Source organism: Annulohypoxylon truncatum (genome assembly GCF_022578515.1).
Source record: "Annulohypoxylon truncatum strain CBS 140777 unplaced genomic scaffold F4807scaffold_6, whole genome shotgun sequence".
NCBI classification, from domain to species: domain Eukaryota; kingdom Fungi; phylum Ascomycota; class Sordariomycetes; order Xylariales; family Hypoxylaceae; genus Annulohypoxylon; species Annulohypoxylon truncatum.
The window spans coordinates 179,708-193,960 of NW_025953792.1; the positions used below are offsets into that span (position 1 = coordinate 179,708).

The 14,253-nt window shown below is 49.4% G+C and overlaps 3 protein-coding genes and 1 non-coding gene across 4 annotated transcripts; 3 read left to right on the forward strand and 1 right to left on the reverse strand.

The window, feature by feature from the left end:
- Positions 1 to 1,025: 1,025 nt before the first annotated feature.
- On the reverse strand, positions 1,026 to 1,099 carry F4807DRAFT_t39. Its single transcript has one exon. It is a non-coding gene; the product is annotated as a tRNA-Val (tRNA).
- Positions 1,100 to 2,678: 1,579 nt separating this feature from the next.
- F4807DRAFT_472119 (Na+/solute symporter) lies at positions 2,679 to 5,530 on the forward strand (the record flags this gene model as incomplete). Its single annotated transcript, XM_048002989.1, has 3 exons — positions 2,679 to 2,768; positions 2,882 to 3,165; positions 3,222 to 5,530. 3 exons carry the CDS (start codon positions 2,679 to 2,681, stop codon positions 4,930 to 4,932), a joined length of 2,085 nt encoding a protein of 694 aa, XP_047857091.1. The 3' UTR covers positions 4,933 to 5,530.
- A 1,608-nt stretch (positions 5,531 to 7,138) lies between these two features.
- On the forward strand, positions 7,139 to 10,818 carry F4807DRAFT_413546 (copper amine oxidase 1). Its single transcript, XM_047996888.1, has 2 exons — positions 7,139 to 9,658; positions 9,774 to 10,818. Exons 1-2 carry the CDS (start codon positions 7,659 to 7,661, stop codon positions 10,102 to 10,104), a joined length of 2,331 nt encoding a protein of 776 aa, XP_047857092.1. The 5' UTR covers positions 7,139 to 7,658; the 3' UTR covers positions 10,105 to 10,818.
- A 480-nt stretch (positions 10,819 to 11,298) lies between these two features.
- Positions 11,299 to 14,125, forward strand: F4807DRAFT_341460 (MFS general substrate transporter). Its single transcript, XM_047995375.1, has 2 exons — positions 11,299 to 13,150; positions 13,209 to 14,125. Exons 1-2 carry the CDS (start codon positions 11,639 to 11,641, stop codon positions 13,500 to 13,502), a joined length of 1,806 nt encoding a protein of 601 aa, XP_047857093.1. The 5' UTR covers positions 11,299 to 11,638; the 3' UTR covers positions 13,503 to 14,125.
- Positions 14,126 to 14,253: the final 128 nt, after the last annotated feature.

The following is a 14,253-nucleotide window of genomic DNA, read 5'->3' on the forward strand; positions in this document are numbered from 1 at the left end:
ATTGTTGTTCATGTTTTCTTAGTTCATCATTATATCCTCACAGAATCATCAATGTTTGCGGCTTGAAATCTAACACCAGTAGGACTTCAGCCATAGTATATAGCCCTTCACCTTTCCATTCCTCTCAGGAATAAATCTCCAATAGTAACCGTTCAACGCTCATCTTAATCATCTTTCCATCTTGGACCATAGCAAATAAGCTTTAGGTTTTCATCTGTTAACAACGGATGAGCAACCCCTTCTACGACTCCCTGAAGGCGACTTTTTAACTCTGGAGAGTATTCCTAATATTGTGATCGAATTCTTCAATATGTCTGAGAGGGGTTTCGGTGCATCTTCTCGTGCTCCTTTAGCCGATATTACCTCGCAAATTCCAAATAATGTAAGCTCGCTATCGTCAAACTAGGAGGGATATATACTGATTCAACGATCTCAGCTAGCATTGATCAATAACATTAAAAACGTCAAGTGCCTGGCTCTCCTCCGGGTTAGGGCGAAGTTGATAGAGCATAACGGTGGTCATTGGTGGGAAATCGATTTACCACCGGCTTCTGGTCCAAATGGAACATTTCCTATGTCAAATGCAGTCTATTTAGGACCATTTAACGTTTAGGGAGATCTAGCTAGAAGGGTGGATAGTGAAGCCTAGGTCAGGATTGACATCAATATGATAATGCCTTACCACTCCCATTGACAGGATGAACACCCCAACTTGTGAGTAGGACGTTCTTTTACATCTTAGCAGTATCGAGGTTCAAGAGCTAGCCAGGTACCTATGTATGATAGGGTATATGCAATATAGCACATCAAATTAATTTGCGATGCTTTAGAAACATGTTCACTTGCGTGTTGAAATCTATCTGATGTGATTTACTTCCTACGAGAATTGCGCGACTTAAATTCTCACTGCTCCAAATCATATATCAAAAATTACGTGCAAGGTCTTGAGGGTATATGAGTGAAAAAGGCGAAGGAAAAATGTGAAAATTCATACTAAATAAAGCATAGCAAAAAGAGAAAAACAATGATTTCGTCCAGGTTCGAACTGGAGACCTTCAGTGTGTTAGACTGACGTGATAACCAACTACACCACGAAACCATATAGCGCCACTTGCACGAGCCAGCGCTGAGTAATCAACTGATGTAAGAACTGCTCTTAGAAAAAACTAAGTACCGTATTCTTACATTGTAGGTTGTGCATGAATAGTGTGCCCAATCAGAGGCTAAGTTCTCATATTGCTAGATATGCTTGCTTTGAATGTACGACTCTTACCCATCTCAGTTTAGCATTAATGTGGAATCTATCTATCTCCTCGGACTAATCCAGGAATACCCGATCTAATTCGAATGCGGCTTCGATGTTGTTGTAGGATTTTCACATGTACATAGAAACTAACTTTAAAATAGGACTAAGGAATTTAGCTTGTTGATCTCGTACGAAATTAAAATCTGCTTTCCGGATGTTCTCCGAGCGTCCAAAGAAATACGGATATTAATAACCTTAATTTCCAATAAGAAACGCGCTATATTATCATACCGTGGTATTGAACTTAGTCGCGTACTTCTAGTGCGGCTGCAGCTTTCTGCCACATCAATCGATCCTACTGAGCCAACGTGGAAGCGAGTTCAACTATTAGTGCCTGAGACTTGATAAGTCAAATCCGAACGAAACATTGTGACGTAAATTCTTCTTCACCGGCATTACTTTGTTCTATTCGAGATTATCCAATCGAATAATTTCCAAAAGGTTGCTTTCTGTCTTACATAAGCTGATACACGGAGTAGGTAGTGTAGAAAGAAAGTTAAAAGCTTGGCCTTGCAGGCCCCGGAATATAAAATTTCCCCACATCTTTCTCTTATCAATCCGACAAAAATGTAAGTTCTATGATTGGTCAATTCCTCTCTGATAAGTTTCCGCTTACACGTTCATGGGGGTCAACGATTTACAACTACGTTGATCTCTGCCCTGTCTACCCTACTTTTTCTTGTCTCGGATTTGACCTGGAGATTCCATCTGCATCTCTTATCATCTTGGTATGTGTGGGTATAGAGGATCCAGCTCGGTTCCGTTCGTGCGGTGTGTTCATGCCAGCATGATCTGGGAATTCGCAATTTACAGTTTGTACAATGTCAGGCGTGTAACTTACACGAGTTGTTGCTGTAAGAGTCTATCAAGCAAGTGCTTATCTCAACTATCGGGGATATGCTGATTAAACCAACATTGAAGCTTTAACAAGGCTGCTTGACAAGAGGTTAAAGTTACACTTCCAAGAGCTGCAATAAATCCCACTTCGGTTATACCTAGACGCTACCAGCCGCCTGGCGTGGAACGTGATAGGTTCACTTTCGCCATCTTAGATGAGACACCATGTTCCCAGGCAAGACCCTGCATGCGGGGGTAGGTTCAGCGCAAAGCCCGAGATATTAGGACGCAAATCTTGGCCAATCTGAGATTTGTACGGAGAGCCTCGAGCACCGAGCTATCTTACTGATAAGCGAAATATATATCATATATAACCTATAACCTGAGCGCCTTCTTATGCGTCTATATAACCCTACAGGAATTCCTAACCTTGGTATTCTTGAGTTACGGCCCTATCACTTTCTAGCCTGATCAACGATTCCTTTCGTCTAACTTCACCGCCTGGAGCTTTTACTATACTTGTCACAGAGGCGAGATGGCGGAGACGATAGTCACCCCGCCTCTAGACCAAGGTGTCGGATATGGCATCGTCCTTGGCCTGGGCTTTGGGTTTGCCCTTGGAATGGTGCGTAACAACTCGTTCACCCACATAAATCGCTGTAGCTTGGTCGCAATGGTTACTTCGACGTTACCATACAAATCTCGACTACAAGATATACTTACTCATTATAATATTAGATCCTAGTTACTTTCATCCTCAAGCGATATAACTCGGAACTCCAGACTTCTGAAATGTTTACTACTGCTGGTCGCACAGTTAAAAGTGGCTTGGTCGGATCCGCCGTCGTATCTTCTTGGACGTGGGCAGCTACACTACTACAGAGTTCGGGTGTCTGCTATAGGTATGGTGTCTCCGGTCCATTTTGGTACGCGTCGGGAGCGACAGTTCAGATTCTCCTTTTCGCGACATTAGCTATCGAGCTAAAGCGACGCGCTCCCAATGCGCATACGTTTCTCGAGGTGTAAGTTCTTCATATCGGCCGCAGAGTAATGAATGCGAAACTCACAATCAATATAGAATTAAGGCTCGTTATGGAACGGTCGCCCATATGGTCTTCATGGTTTTTGGCCTTGTGACCAATATCCTCGTCAGTCTCATGTTGGTTGTTGGTGGTTCGGCTACAGTGAGCGCTCTTACAGGAATGCACACTATCGCGGCTATTTACCTTCTTCCCGTCGGCGTCATTGCATACACTATGGTCGGTGGCTTGAAGGCAACGATCTTGACTGACTGGATCCACACCTTCATCCTACTCATTATCATTATTATTTTTTCATTGACGGCCTATGCCTCGTCTGACAGGCTTGGCTCACCATCGGCAGTTTATGATCTGCTTGTCGAGGCTGCTTTCAACCATCCGGTTGAAGGAAACGCCGAAGGCAGTTATTTGACCATGCGCTCGAAAGAAGGAGCCATTTTCTTCGTTATCAACATCGTTGGTAACTTTGGAACTGTGTTCCTCGACAATGGATATTACAACAAGGCCATCGCTGCCTCGCCAGTCCATGCTCTACCTGGCTACATTATCGGTGGTCTCAGCTGGTTCGCGATTCCCTGGTTGACTGCTACCACTATGGGTCTATCTGCTCTGGCTTTAGAGGACACACCGGCATTTCCGACGTACCCTAACCGCATGTCTGATGCGGATGTATCAGCCGGACTTGTGCTGCCGTACGCCGCCGTTGCTCTGCTCGGAAAAGGAGGCGCGGTCGCTACGCTTCTTATCGTCTTCATGGCTGTCACTTCAGCCACTTCGTCCGAACTGATCGCCGTCTCCTCTATCTTCACTTACGATCTCTACCGTACCTACTTCAAGCCCGACGCTAGCGGCCGACGCCTCATCTACATGTCTCACGTCATCGTTGTAGCATATGCCCTGTTCATCTCCTCGTTCTCCGTCGGTCTCTATTACGCGGGAATCTCGATGGGCTACCTATACCTCATGATGGGTTGTATCATTTCATCGGCCGTGATACCCGCTACCTTGACTTTGGTCTGGAAGGGACAGAACAAATGGGCCGCAGCACTATCTCCAATCTTCGGACTCGCCTTCTCCTTGATCGCATGGCTTGTCACCGCTCACAAAGAATGTGGCTCTTTAGATGTGGAATGCACGGGATCGAACAATCCTATGCTTGCAGGAAATGTTACCGCACTTCTGTCTCCTCTTGCCCTCATCCCCATCTTCACTCTCATCTTCGGAATGGACAATTACGACTGGAAGTCGATGATGGAAATTCGCAGGGGCGATGATCACGACCTCGCCGCTACGGCAGGCGTGGACCTCGAGCAGACGGTTGGCGGGCACGAGGAGACAGCAAACGAATTCGCCGATGAGCAGTCGAAGCTGATGCGCGCAAGCAAGATCTCCAAATGGACGACGGCGGGGCTGACGCTCGCGTTCCTGGTCCTGTGGCCTTTCCCGATGTACGGCAGCAGCTACGTGTTCTCCAAGCCCTTCTTCACCGGCTGGGTCACCGTAGGCATCATTTGGATCTTCTGCTCTCTCGGCGCTGTCGGACTGTTCCCCGTCTTCGAGGGACGGCTGACACTTGTGAGGACTTTCAAGGCCATTGTCCTTGATCTGTCGGGGAAGAAGCACGTTACGGCTATCCGATCGGAAAACGAGGGAGCGGCGGCTATTGATGGGAAGGCGGCGTCAGGTGACGAGACACCCCCCGTCGCAAACGAGCCTCTCAAGACGGAGACGGACGAAAAAGCGGAGTAGATTCCATGGTGTTGAGTTGAGAGGTGTTTGGGGGATTTTGGAGTGATTTATTGAAGAAAAAAAAGATACCCTTTATATGTTAGGAAGCTAGAAGCGAGATTAGTTGACATTTGTAATTTATAAATCTAATAACTCCAACGATCGCCCTTGTCCACATAATCCGTGAGCTAGTCGTTCTAGAAAAAGACTATGTGTTTAGTAAAACTTGGGGTAGCCAGTTTAGTATATTCGCCCGCCGCTATTCACAATATTGAAGTCGCTCACCGTAGGTACCTAAGAGTTCAATGGGGGAAATTCAGGACAAGAATTTCGAAAATAGACCCCTCCTTCAATGTCCTTCATTCTGCCTTTCGTCTCTCATCACCTTTAACCCAACCCGTTTATTCAGGGTTAGTAATATTGTAGTCAGGCAGTATGTTCCCACGGCTATCGCTCATCTCCTCGGGGTTCATTGGCAAGCAGTTATTCGTCTCCAAAGATAATGCATTATTCAACCCAGCGCTCACCGGTCATTCCTGAACCCTCCCAAGTCAGATCTTAACTTATGCGCCTACTCATATCATACCCCTCAATGTTGGTCAATGTCGGGATAAGCACGTGCCGAAACGGCGTTCTCACCGACGGATGAAGATTCCAAGAAATCGGAAAACGCGGAATACTCCTACCGCTACGTATGTCTCGGTGACTTCCAGTATACCTGCAGCTTTAAAGCCACATTGCATCCTAGTAATGGAGCCATTGGATGGACCCTGGGGTAATCTCATGTACTCCGCAACGTGGTCTATCGCCGGATTAGGAAGTAGTCAAGCAACACGCGCATCTGCAACGAGGGCAGAGCCTCCCGCGGATTTCTAGGATTCCTCGTCGGCTATATTTTCCTAACACATGGGCGGATAGGATACGGGTGCCATCGATGTGTCTTAGGTAACTGGTAACTGTCAACTGTCGAGATAGGCACGTCCTCGCACCAATCACGTTTGCGACGAATCGAATGCTGATGAGTACAACCACACAAATTTGGCGACGAGCCCTTCTCCGAGGTGGCTCAGTGTCTGACAAAGTCCGACGTCGTTGGAGCTTGGAGCTTGAAGCTTGGTACCGAGCGACAGCAGCTATTCCCTCATCATGAGTTCGACGCTCATAGGTAAGATTGCTCCAAAAAACTGACTCGTCGCAAGTACGGACGGTACCTGAGATGTGGGAAATGCGTGATATATCATGCAACTTATATATGGGCTGTATGGGCTGTCTGCAATGGAGACCCATGCATAATACGTCTCTCGGTCTATACGTCCCTGGATGTCTGTGGAAGTTCTGGATGGTTGCACACGCGCACCTGCGCACACATGCGGCTGAATACATGGTGATAAGCCGGGGTCCCAAATGCATTAGGGGTCGATCATTGGTAAGTCAACCCGGCTTTTCCCAGCGTGCAAGCCTGAATCGGGCGGACTCGGCAGTCGAATCTACGAACCCCCCTCCCTCCATCGAGAGCCCATGCCGGTTCCCTGGCTGGTGCCTCGTGCTCCCTGAAGCCTGGTCGTTGGAGGGACTGGAGGGCTGGGAGGTGGGAGTGCGTGGGCGGCGTACGTAGTTGTAGACGACCCTGACGACGGTGGTAGCGTATGAATACCTAATTAAGTAGTCTTCTAAACTACCGGTAAGTAGGTTGCGTTCCGCGTTTGATCTCCAATGCAGATTGTCGCCATGTGCGACTCGCCCGTCTGCTGGAAAACTTAAATTTCAAAGGCCAAGGCGCTTGGCGAATACTGGACATCCCTACATCCCTTCCAGGGCGAGCGAGTCGCCGTCAACCGATCTAAGCGGATGCCGGCAATGTGAGAGGAAAATAAGAGGCTCGCAAGGACTTTCCCGAAAGAGCTTCTTACGCTTATAGCTACCATAATGATAAGCTATCGGGCTATCAGGAGGAACCGGTGGACGTCACGCAGGTCACTTAGGAAAAAAAAAAGAGGGTGAACTAGGCGAACTAGGCGAACAGACGAACCAGACGAAGCGGGCGAAGCTTGGGTCGAGCTTGGGCGAAGTTGAGCGAGGAAAAGTCTCCTTCGACCCCACTTAGATGAACAAGTGCGAATCAATGAACATGGATAACATGGATAAGTTGCGTATCAGCCGTATGAGGCCGAATGAAGACGATTATCTTAACCCCTAAACTAATCAACCCCTACAACCCCCCTAACCCCCCTAACCCCCCTACGATCCCCTACGACCCCCAGGACCCTCTATGACCCCCCTACGACCCTTAACGTACCCCACCCTCGCCCGCACCGCCTGTACCGTTGCACCGTTCCCGGTCCGGGTGGCGGTCTTCTGATCTAAGACAATGCCTGTTCGTCATGGTACCGAACCCGACAGAAGATCGCATAACCTGCATATCTCCTCGTTGCTCGTTGGACTAGCCGTGCCCAGCATCCAATCACTATCTCTACCTGTTCGTGCCCGAGGTCTTTCGGATTTCCAGGGTAAGGTATATAAATTACGTGGAAGTTCGGGCTAGGATCCATCTGGCTTATTATTTAGTCCAATTAGTAATATTATCAACCGCCTTTCTAGCCAACCCCTTATCGTGAACTAGTCTTTGTTCCCTAGATACCTAGCTTATTTGATATCAGGTCAACTAGCTCGACGTCTACAATATATAAAGCAAGCATAGGAATCAAAAGAATTGGGAGAAGTATTGCAAACAAGACTCTACGGACATCATGGCTGCCGATAAAGTATCTACTATACCTCACCCTCTTCGACCTCTGTCGCCCGACGAGCTGTCCAAAGCTCGGGATATCGTCATCAAGGCACAAGGTGGCGATGGCGTCGCCTTCTTCTTTCGCTCGGCTATCTTTAACGAGCCAAAGAGGGAAGACCTGACCGTCTTTCTCGCCGCCGAACATGAAGGTCGGGTGCCTGAGAGTGTCCCGCCGAGAGAGGTCCATCTGTTGTACGACGTTATCAAAGATGGCCAAGCTCAGCTTCATGAGACGGTTGTCGACATCGACGCTGGCACCATCCCAAGCGTCAGGGCGCACGAAATGCACTGCCAGACCAGTTTCACTGCGCAGGAGTTCGGCAAGTTCCAAGAAGCCTGCGTCTCCTCGGAGATGTTCAAGGCAGCCTTGGAAGAGTTCACACTACCAGAGAATTTCGTCATCACAATAGATCCGTGGCCTTATGGAGGCCCGGATCCCGATGAGGAGATCCCTCGTACTATGCAAGGTCTCGTCTACGCCCGAGACACATCCAATAAAAACATCGACTCAAATCATTACGCTTACCCATTACCCATCATTCCCATCATGGACGTTGCCACCAAGAAATTGGTCAGAGTAGATCGTCTCGCTACTGGAGGACGTGGTGACAGCCTATACCCCGCTTCCCTATCAGACAAGCCTAAGAAACTCTTCGAGCACAACAGCTCGGCAGAATACGTGCCCGAGCTGTTGGACCGGCCGTTCCGCACCGATATGAAACCCATCAACATTACCCAGCCCGAGGGCGCCTCCTTCAAGGTCCACGCCGACAACCTGGTAGAGTGGCAAAAGTGGCGATTCCGCGTCGGGTTCACGCTCCGCGAAGGCGCCGTGCTGCACGACGTGTGCTACGACAACCGCCCCATCATGTACCGACTGTCCTTCTCCGAGATGACCGTCCCGTACGGCGACCCGCGCCCGCCGTTCCACCGCAAACAAGCCTTCGACTTCGGCGACGGCGGGATCGGCCGCGCCGCCAACAACCTGAAGCTGGGATGCGACTGCCTGGGCGCGATCCACTACTTCGACTCGGTGATGACGGACACGGAGGGCAAGCCGGATTTAGCCAAGAACGTCGTCTGCCTGCACGAGCAGGACAACGGCATCGGGTGGAAGCACACGAACTTCCGGACGAACCGCGCGGTGGTGACGCGCATGCGCGAGCTGGTCGTGCAGTTCGTCGCGACGCTGGCGAACTACGAGTACGTGTTCGCGTACAAGCTGGACACGGCGGGCGGCATCACGCTCGAGACGCGGGCGACGGGCATCGTCAGCGTGGTGCCGATCGACGAGGGCAAGACGTCGGCGTACGGCAACGTCGTGAACCCGGGCGTGCTCGCGCAGAACCACCAGCACATCTTCGCCGTGCGCATCGACCCGGCCGTCGACTCGTACGACGCCGCCACCGCCGTCGTGCTCGAGGAGAGCCACCCCGTCCCCATGAACCCGGACACCAACCCGCACGGCAACGGCTACGAGATCCGCCGCCGCCGCGTCGAGCGCGCCGGCTTCGAGGACGCTGAGCCCCGCCTTAACAGGGTTGTGCGCCTCGAGAACCCGGTCAAGAAGAATGCTATTAGTGGTAAGAATGTGGGGTACAAGCTCGTGCCCAGCCCGACGCAGCTCCTCCTCGCCGACGAGAATAGCGTGCAGGCGGCTCGCGCCCCCTTCGCGAGGCACCACCTCTGGTTCACGGGACACCGCGACGGCGAGCTCTGGGCCGCGGGAGAGTTCACGAACCAGGCGCACCGCGAGGTGGGCGGCGTCAAGACGATGGTCGAGAGGGGGGATTGGTTCGTCGAGCCCGAGGGCGAGAGCGAGGGGGTGAATGGGACGGCGACGAACGGAGAGGCGCACGGAGAGGAGGAGGCGGATAAGAAGGGCAAGAAGAGTACGCCTGTTGTCTGGAGCGTCTTCGGCCTTACACACAACCCGCGAGTTGAAGATTGGCCTGTGATGTGAGCATGGTCCCCTTCTTCTTTTTCTTTTTTTCTTTCTTTTCTTCAACTTTTTTTCGACTTTCTGTTATGTAAAAATCTTTCGAGGCCGTAACTAACGCATCTGACCACGCAGGCCTGTCGAAATCCACCAGCTCCACATCCGCCCGGCTGATTTCTTCACCAGCAACCCGGCGTTGGACATCCCCAGCACGAGAAACGAGAGCAGCGTGCTGGTGCCCTGCTACGGCGAGAAGGTGGCTGAGAATGGCGCGAACGGAACTACCCAATCCAGCACCTGCTGCAGCAGCACGCCCAGTCTCCGCACCGACAGCACGGTGCAGCGCAACCCCGTATCCCATCTCCAGGGCACGGGTCCGGACATCGACCCGAAGGACATTCCTGTCAAGGAGAAGAGGCGACTCTCCGCGACGCTGTCGAACTTGCTTAATTGGAAGAAAGATTGATTTGGTGTATTGGAAAATTTATGGGTTGGATCTTTGATTATCGGGTGGATAATGATGAAATTTTTTTAAGTCCGTGATAGAGACTTTCTCGCATGAGACCCCCCCATTTTCATGAGATACGAAGACGACAGCAACAAAAGTAAACTGCGTTCACTTATTAATACACCTGACGAGACGAAGACCTTCGCTACAATACAGGCTCTAGACTGGCCGTGCATGGTTTAGGGAGAATAGGTTCTCTAGGTCTAGGTAGTTTTCGAGCATCAGGTAGACAGACAGGCAAAGACGGAGACGTCTCGGATAATGTATGCATGTTATTGATTCTATCTATCTACATATTGATAGCCCGTGGGGTTCCAAGCGGTGGTTCGAATATTGCATGTATGTCTCAAGCCCCTGAAGAAGCAAATGCGGAAGACGGTTAGAGATGTTTGCGTTATACAAGAGTACTAGTTTTTACCAGCCAAACATTGCCAATTGAAGCTCTATATCTGCATTTAGATGACAAAGTTTACAAATGTATGATGTCTTATGTCTAGTTCGTTTGTCGAAGTTGAATAGGGGAAGATTCTATTTAGGTCGGAGTTAGAGTATCTTCGTTTAGAAGCGACCGATGAACTCACGGAAGGTGCCTAGCTCCGACTTAGGTATTTTGCATTGCACATGCAGCTGCCCGTAGCGTATAGATGTACATGATAAATCCATCACACCCCGCACCATAACGTACTTGCCCCCACTCGTTCATTTATACGCGATTGACATACATTCATAGCAGCTGCACCGTCGTTAGGTAAGCTGACAGGCAGAATTTCTGTATCTTATCAACTAAGAACGCGTCATACATCATTGTACTTGCATATGATGGCTTGCAATCTCAGGTCTCCTATAAAAAATTCATAAATTTTGCCGATAGGTATTGTTGACATATATGTGTATAAAACAGCTTGACTTTTCCAAGTTATATATCGATTAACAGTTAATGTATTTCAGTATCATATGCAAATCATTCTCTTCCGTTGTTGCACTGAATGTACCCATATGTACCGAGCGTGGGGTAGTCTTCGGTGTAACGGCGGTCAGTTTACCAACCACCTGCACTTGCCAACCGTCCCCGGCCTTTGTCTGGGCCTTTCTAAGGTGGAGGTGCAGGCAGCGTAAGGAAAGCGCAGGGTGGTCCTAGGGTACGATGTAAGTTATCGATAGCGCCTGCTCCACTGGTATAAGCTCTGGAAACAAGAAGTGAAAATGGGACGATGATTGGATCTTTTACATCATTAGATCGTATCTCCGATTTCCTAATCGCTTTAGCCTTTTCAACCATTTTTTCTTTCAGTAGCATCTCTTTCCTCCCTTCACCATGTTTACGGTATAGTGGAATATTACTCCAATTCATTACTCTGTGCTTATATCGTATGGCCGGCTTCGATTCCTTTTTGTTCGATATATGCGCCCGGTGATCGATCACGTCAAGGTCAGGTCATGAACGGCCCCTCCTTCGATTGAACCCGCAAGCTCGGATTTACCATCAAGTAAGATGGTACACGCCGCAACCATTGCGCCGGCCACCTCGCCCGCCAATCGCCCAGGTAGAGCGCAAACAAGATCCGGCTCGATGGGAAGCTTTCGTGCTGGCTCGCCTCTACCCTCTCTCCCGCCGAACCGAGCAATAATATCATCTCTCCGTCGTGTACCAACCCAACACCATTATCAAACATTTCCGACACCACCGCCGAGGACAGCTGGCCGAAGACCGGGTACGGGTTCCAGCTCTTCTGGTTCACAGGGTCATGATCACCATGGCACGACGACACCTTTACCGATCAAGCAGCTAGCTCTCTTAGCACTGCTGTCCTTATCCGAGCAAACGGCTCTTAACTCCATATCGCCATATCTACCCGAGATGATTGAGTCATTCCCTGGTGTAAGCCATGATGAAGTTGGTTTATACGTCGGTCTACTGGCTTCGGCTTTTGCCTTAGCACAACTGGCGACGAACCTTCTTTGGGGATACCTATCGGATATTATTGGGCGCAAACCCGTCATGCTACTAGGCACCTTACTACTGTGCTTTTGTTTTACTGCTTTTGGGTTCTGCACTAGGTACTTTCATATCGTGTTAGTAAATGTTGCTATGGGGCTTCTTAACGGCAACGCTGCCGTAGTTCCCACTTGTTTGGGGGAACTGACCGATCGGAGCAACCAGAGCAAAGCTTTCACCTGGCTGCCCGTCGTATACAGCTTGGGTAGCATCACGGGCCCCGCGCTCGGTGGTCTGTTAGTAGGCAAGGTTGCCAAAGACCGCTATCCTTTCCTCGCCCCGAACATTCTAGGAGCTTCGCTTCTCGCCTTGACCGTAATTGTGCTTAGCATTTGGTTTGAAGAAACCTTGGAAGAGCAGATCGAAGTTCCTCACTGGTCCGAATGGCTTCCATGGTTATCCAGTTCTACGAAGCCCACCGAAAATGGAACTACACGTTCATGGACTTGGCCTGGGGGTCGCGACTCAGATAATGAGCAGAGGGAAGCAAATGATGATGACGCAAGGGAGGACAGCACTTTACTTGGGCCACAAGAAGACGAAAATGGAGAGGACGATCCGAAATCGTCGCACGATACTACGACGTGGCGCCAACTCTTAAATCGAACGACGATAGTTCTCCTTAGCACACATCTAGTTTTTCAGCTATCTAATAGCTCATTCAACAGTTTGTATCCCATATTCGCATCCGGAGAGACGCCTACGGGGCGAGACCTGCATGCAGATGTTATCGGGGTATCGCTCTCTGTGGCAGGAGTATTCACCATCCTATTCCAATTATTCCTCTTCAGGCCGTTGAAATCTCACCTAGGTAATGTTAGGTCGTACCGAGGTTCTTTGCTTGGGTTTGCGATTACTATGGCTTTAATACCATTCGTCGGTTATGAGGATTCAAGCCCGCCTTTCGGTATAGGGAGTAGCAAATCATGGTTATACCTGGAGATAGGAGTAATACTCATCATCAAAAATATATGTGCTGTTGGAGGGTTATCAAGCGTCATGTTACTAGTAAGTTCCTCTCTTTGCGAGGGGCGGCCGATTGATGAAATAGCTAACGTACAGGTAGATCACGAATTCAGCACCCACTCACGCGAGCTTAGGCACTCTCAACGGCATCGCGCAGACTCTTTCGGCTGCTGGTAGAAGTGTAGGCCCTTTCCTCTCCGGTGGACTTTTTACCGTCTCGACACACGTTCAGCCAAAAGGCGAAGCTCTTGCCTGGGGTTTATTTGCAGGGATAGCCTTGGCCGGATGGCTGGGGAGTTATGCTATTCATGGCGAAGGCCTCGAAAGTACCGATGATGGGTACGAAGCGCATGCCACGCAAGCCGACGAACACGCGAGCGATAATCCCGCATAATCTCGAGGATTCCTGTCTGACAAGCAAAAGCCGTAACATCGATGACGTCTGCTTACGCCAATCTCTATTTGGGACCGGCGAGTCGGATAACCATCCCAAGGACGCATAATAGTGATTCGTATCACGTCTCAAATTTTTGTTTGCTCGAAGATCCCCAAACAACATAAGAGTGACTGCACCGCCACTATCGCATTTAGGACGCCGAGCTCGAGTGATATTAGTGTAACCGCACACGAACGCGCAGACTAGGTGTTAGCTGCAACTATACTCGCCGGATCTTAGGGTTGGTGGTACTCTTATCGTCGGTAGTAGCGTTACATCGTGAGGAAAGTAGTCTTAAAAAGACATTCGCCCTTAGCTTTTACGTCTCTTAACTGCCGCTCCGTTTCGTGATAAGACTAGGAGATCGGGTTGCGCATCTCATATATAGGGTATCAAGACTGGCCTATATATTAGCAGCCGAGAACTCTGATGATAATGATGTATGACGATAGACAGATATTATGTATGCTTGGCAAAGAGGTGGAACAAGACGGATTTGATATCTATATGGAATCAAATTTAGATCTTACGCTTAGCAATCGATTTATACAACCTCTTTTAATACATTCAAGCTTAGTGTTTTGGTGACTAAGGGAAAAGCGGCTCTTATTCGGCGAGTCAAGCTTTAGAAATTCCACCGGTGTTGAAAAGAAGTAATCCTACCTTGATATGATATCAAGTGCAATATTTTCGAAGGTGTAAAAGAGAA

Excerpts from the sequence above, each read along its gene's own strand:
- F4807DRAFT_341460 (XM_047995375.1), top strand. The coding sequence starts at position 11,639 with ATGGTACACGCCGCAACCATTGCGCCGGCCACCTCGCCCGCCAATCGC. Across the intron at positions 13,151-13,208 it reads TATCAAGCGTCATGTTACTA|ATCACGAATTCAGCACCCAC; the intron begins GTAAGTTCCTCT and ends ACGTACAGGTAG.
- F4807DRAFT_413546 (XM_047996888.1), top strand. The coding sequence starts at position 7,659 with ATGGCTGCCGATAAAGTATCTACTATACCTCACCCTCTTCGACCTCTG. Across the intron at positions 9,659-9,773 it reads GTTGAAGATTGGCCTGTGAT|GCCTGTCGAAATCCACCAGC; the intron begins GTGAGCATGGTC and ends CTGACCACGCAG.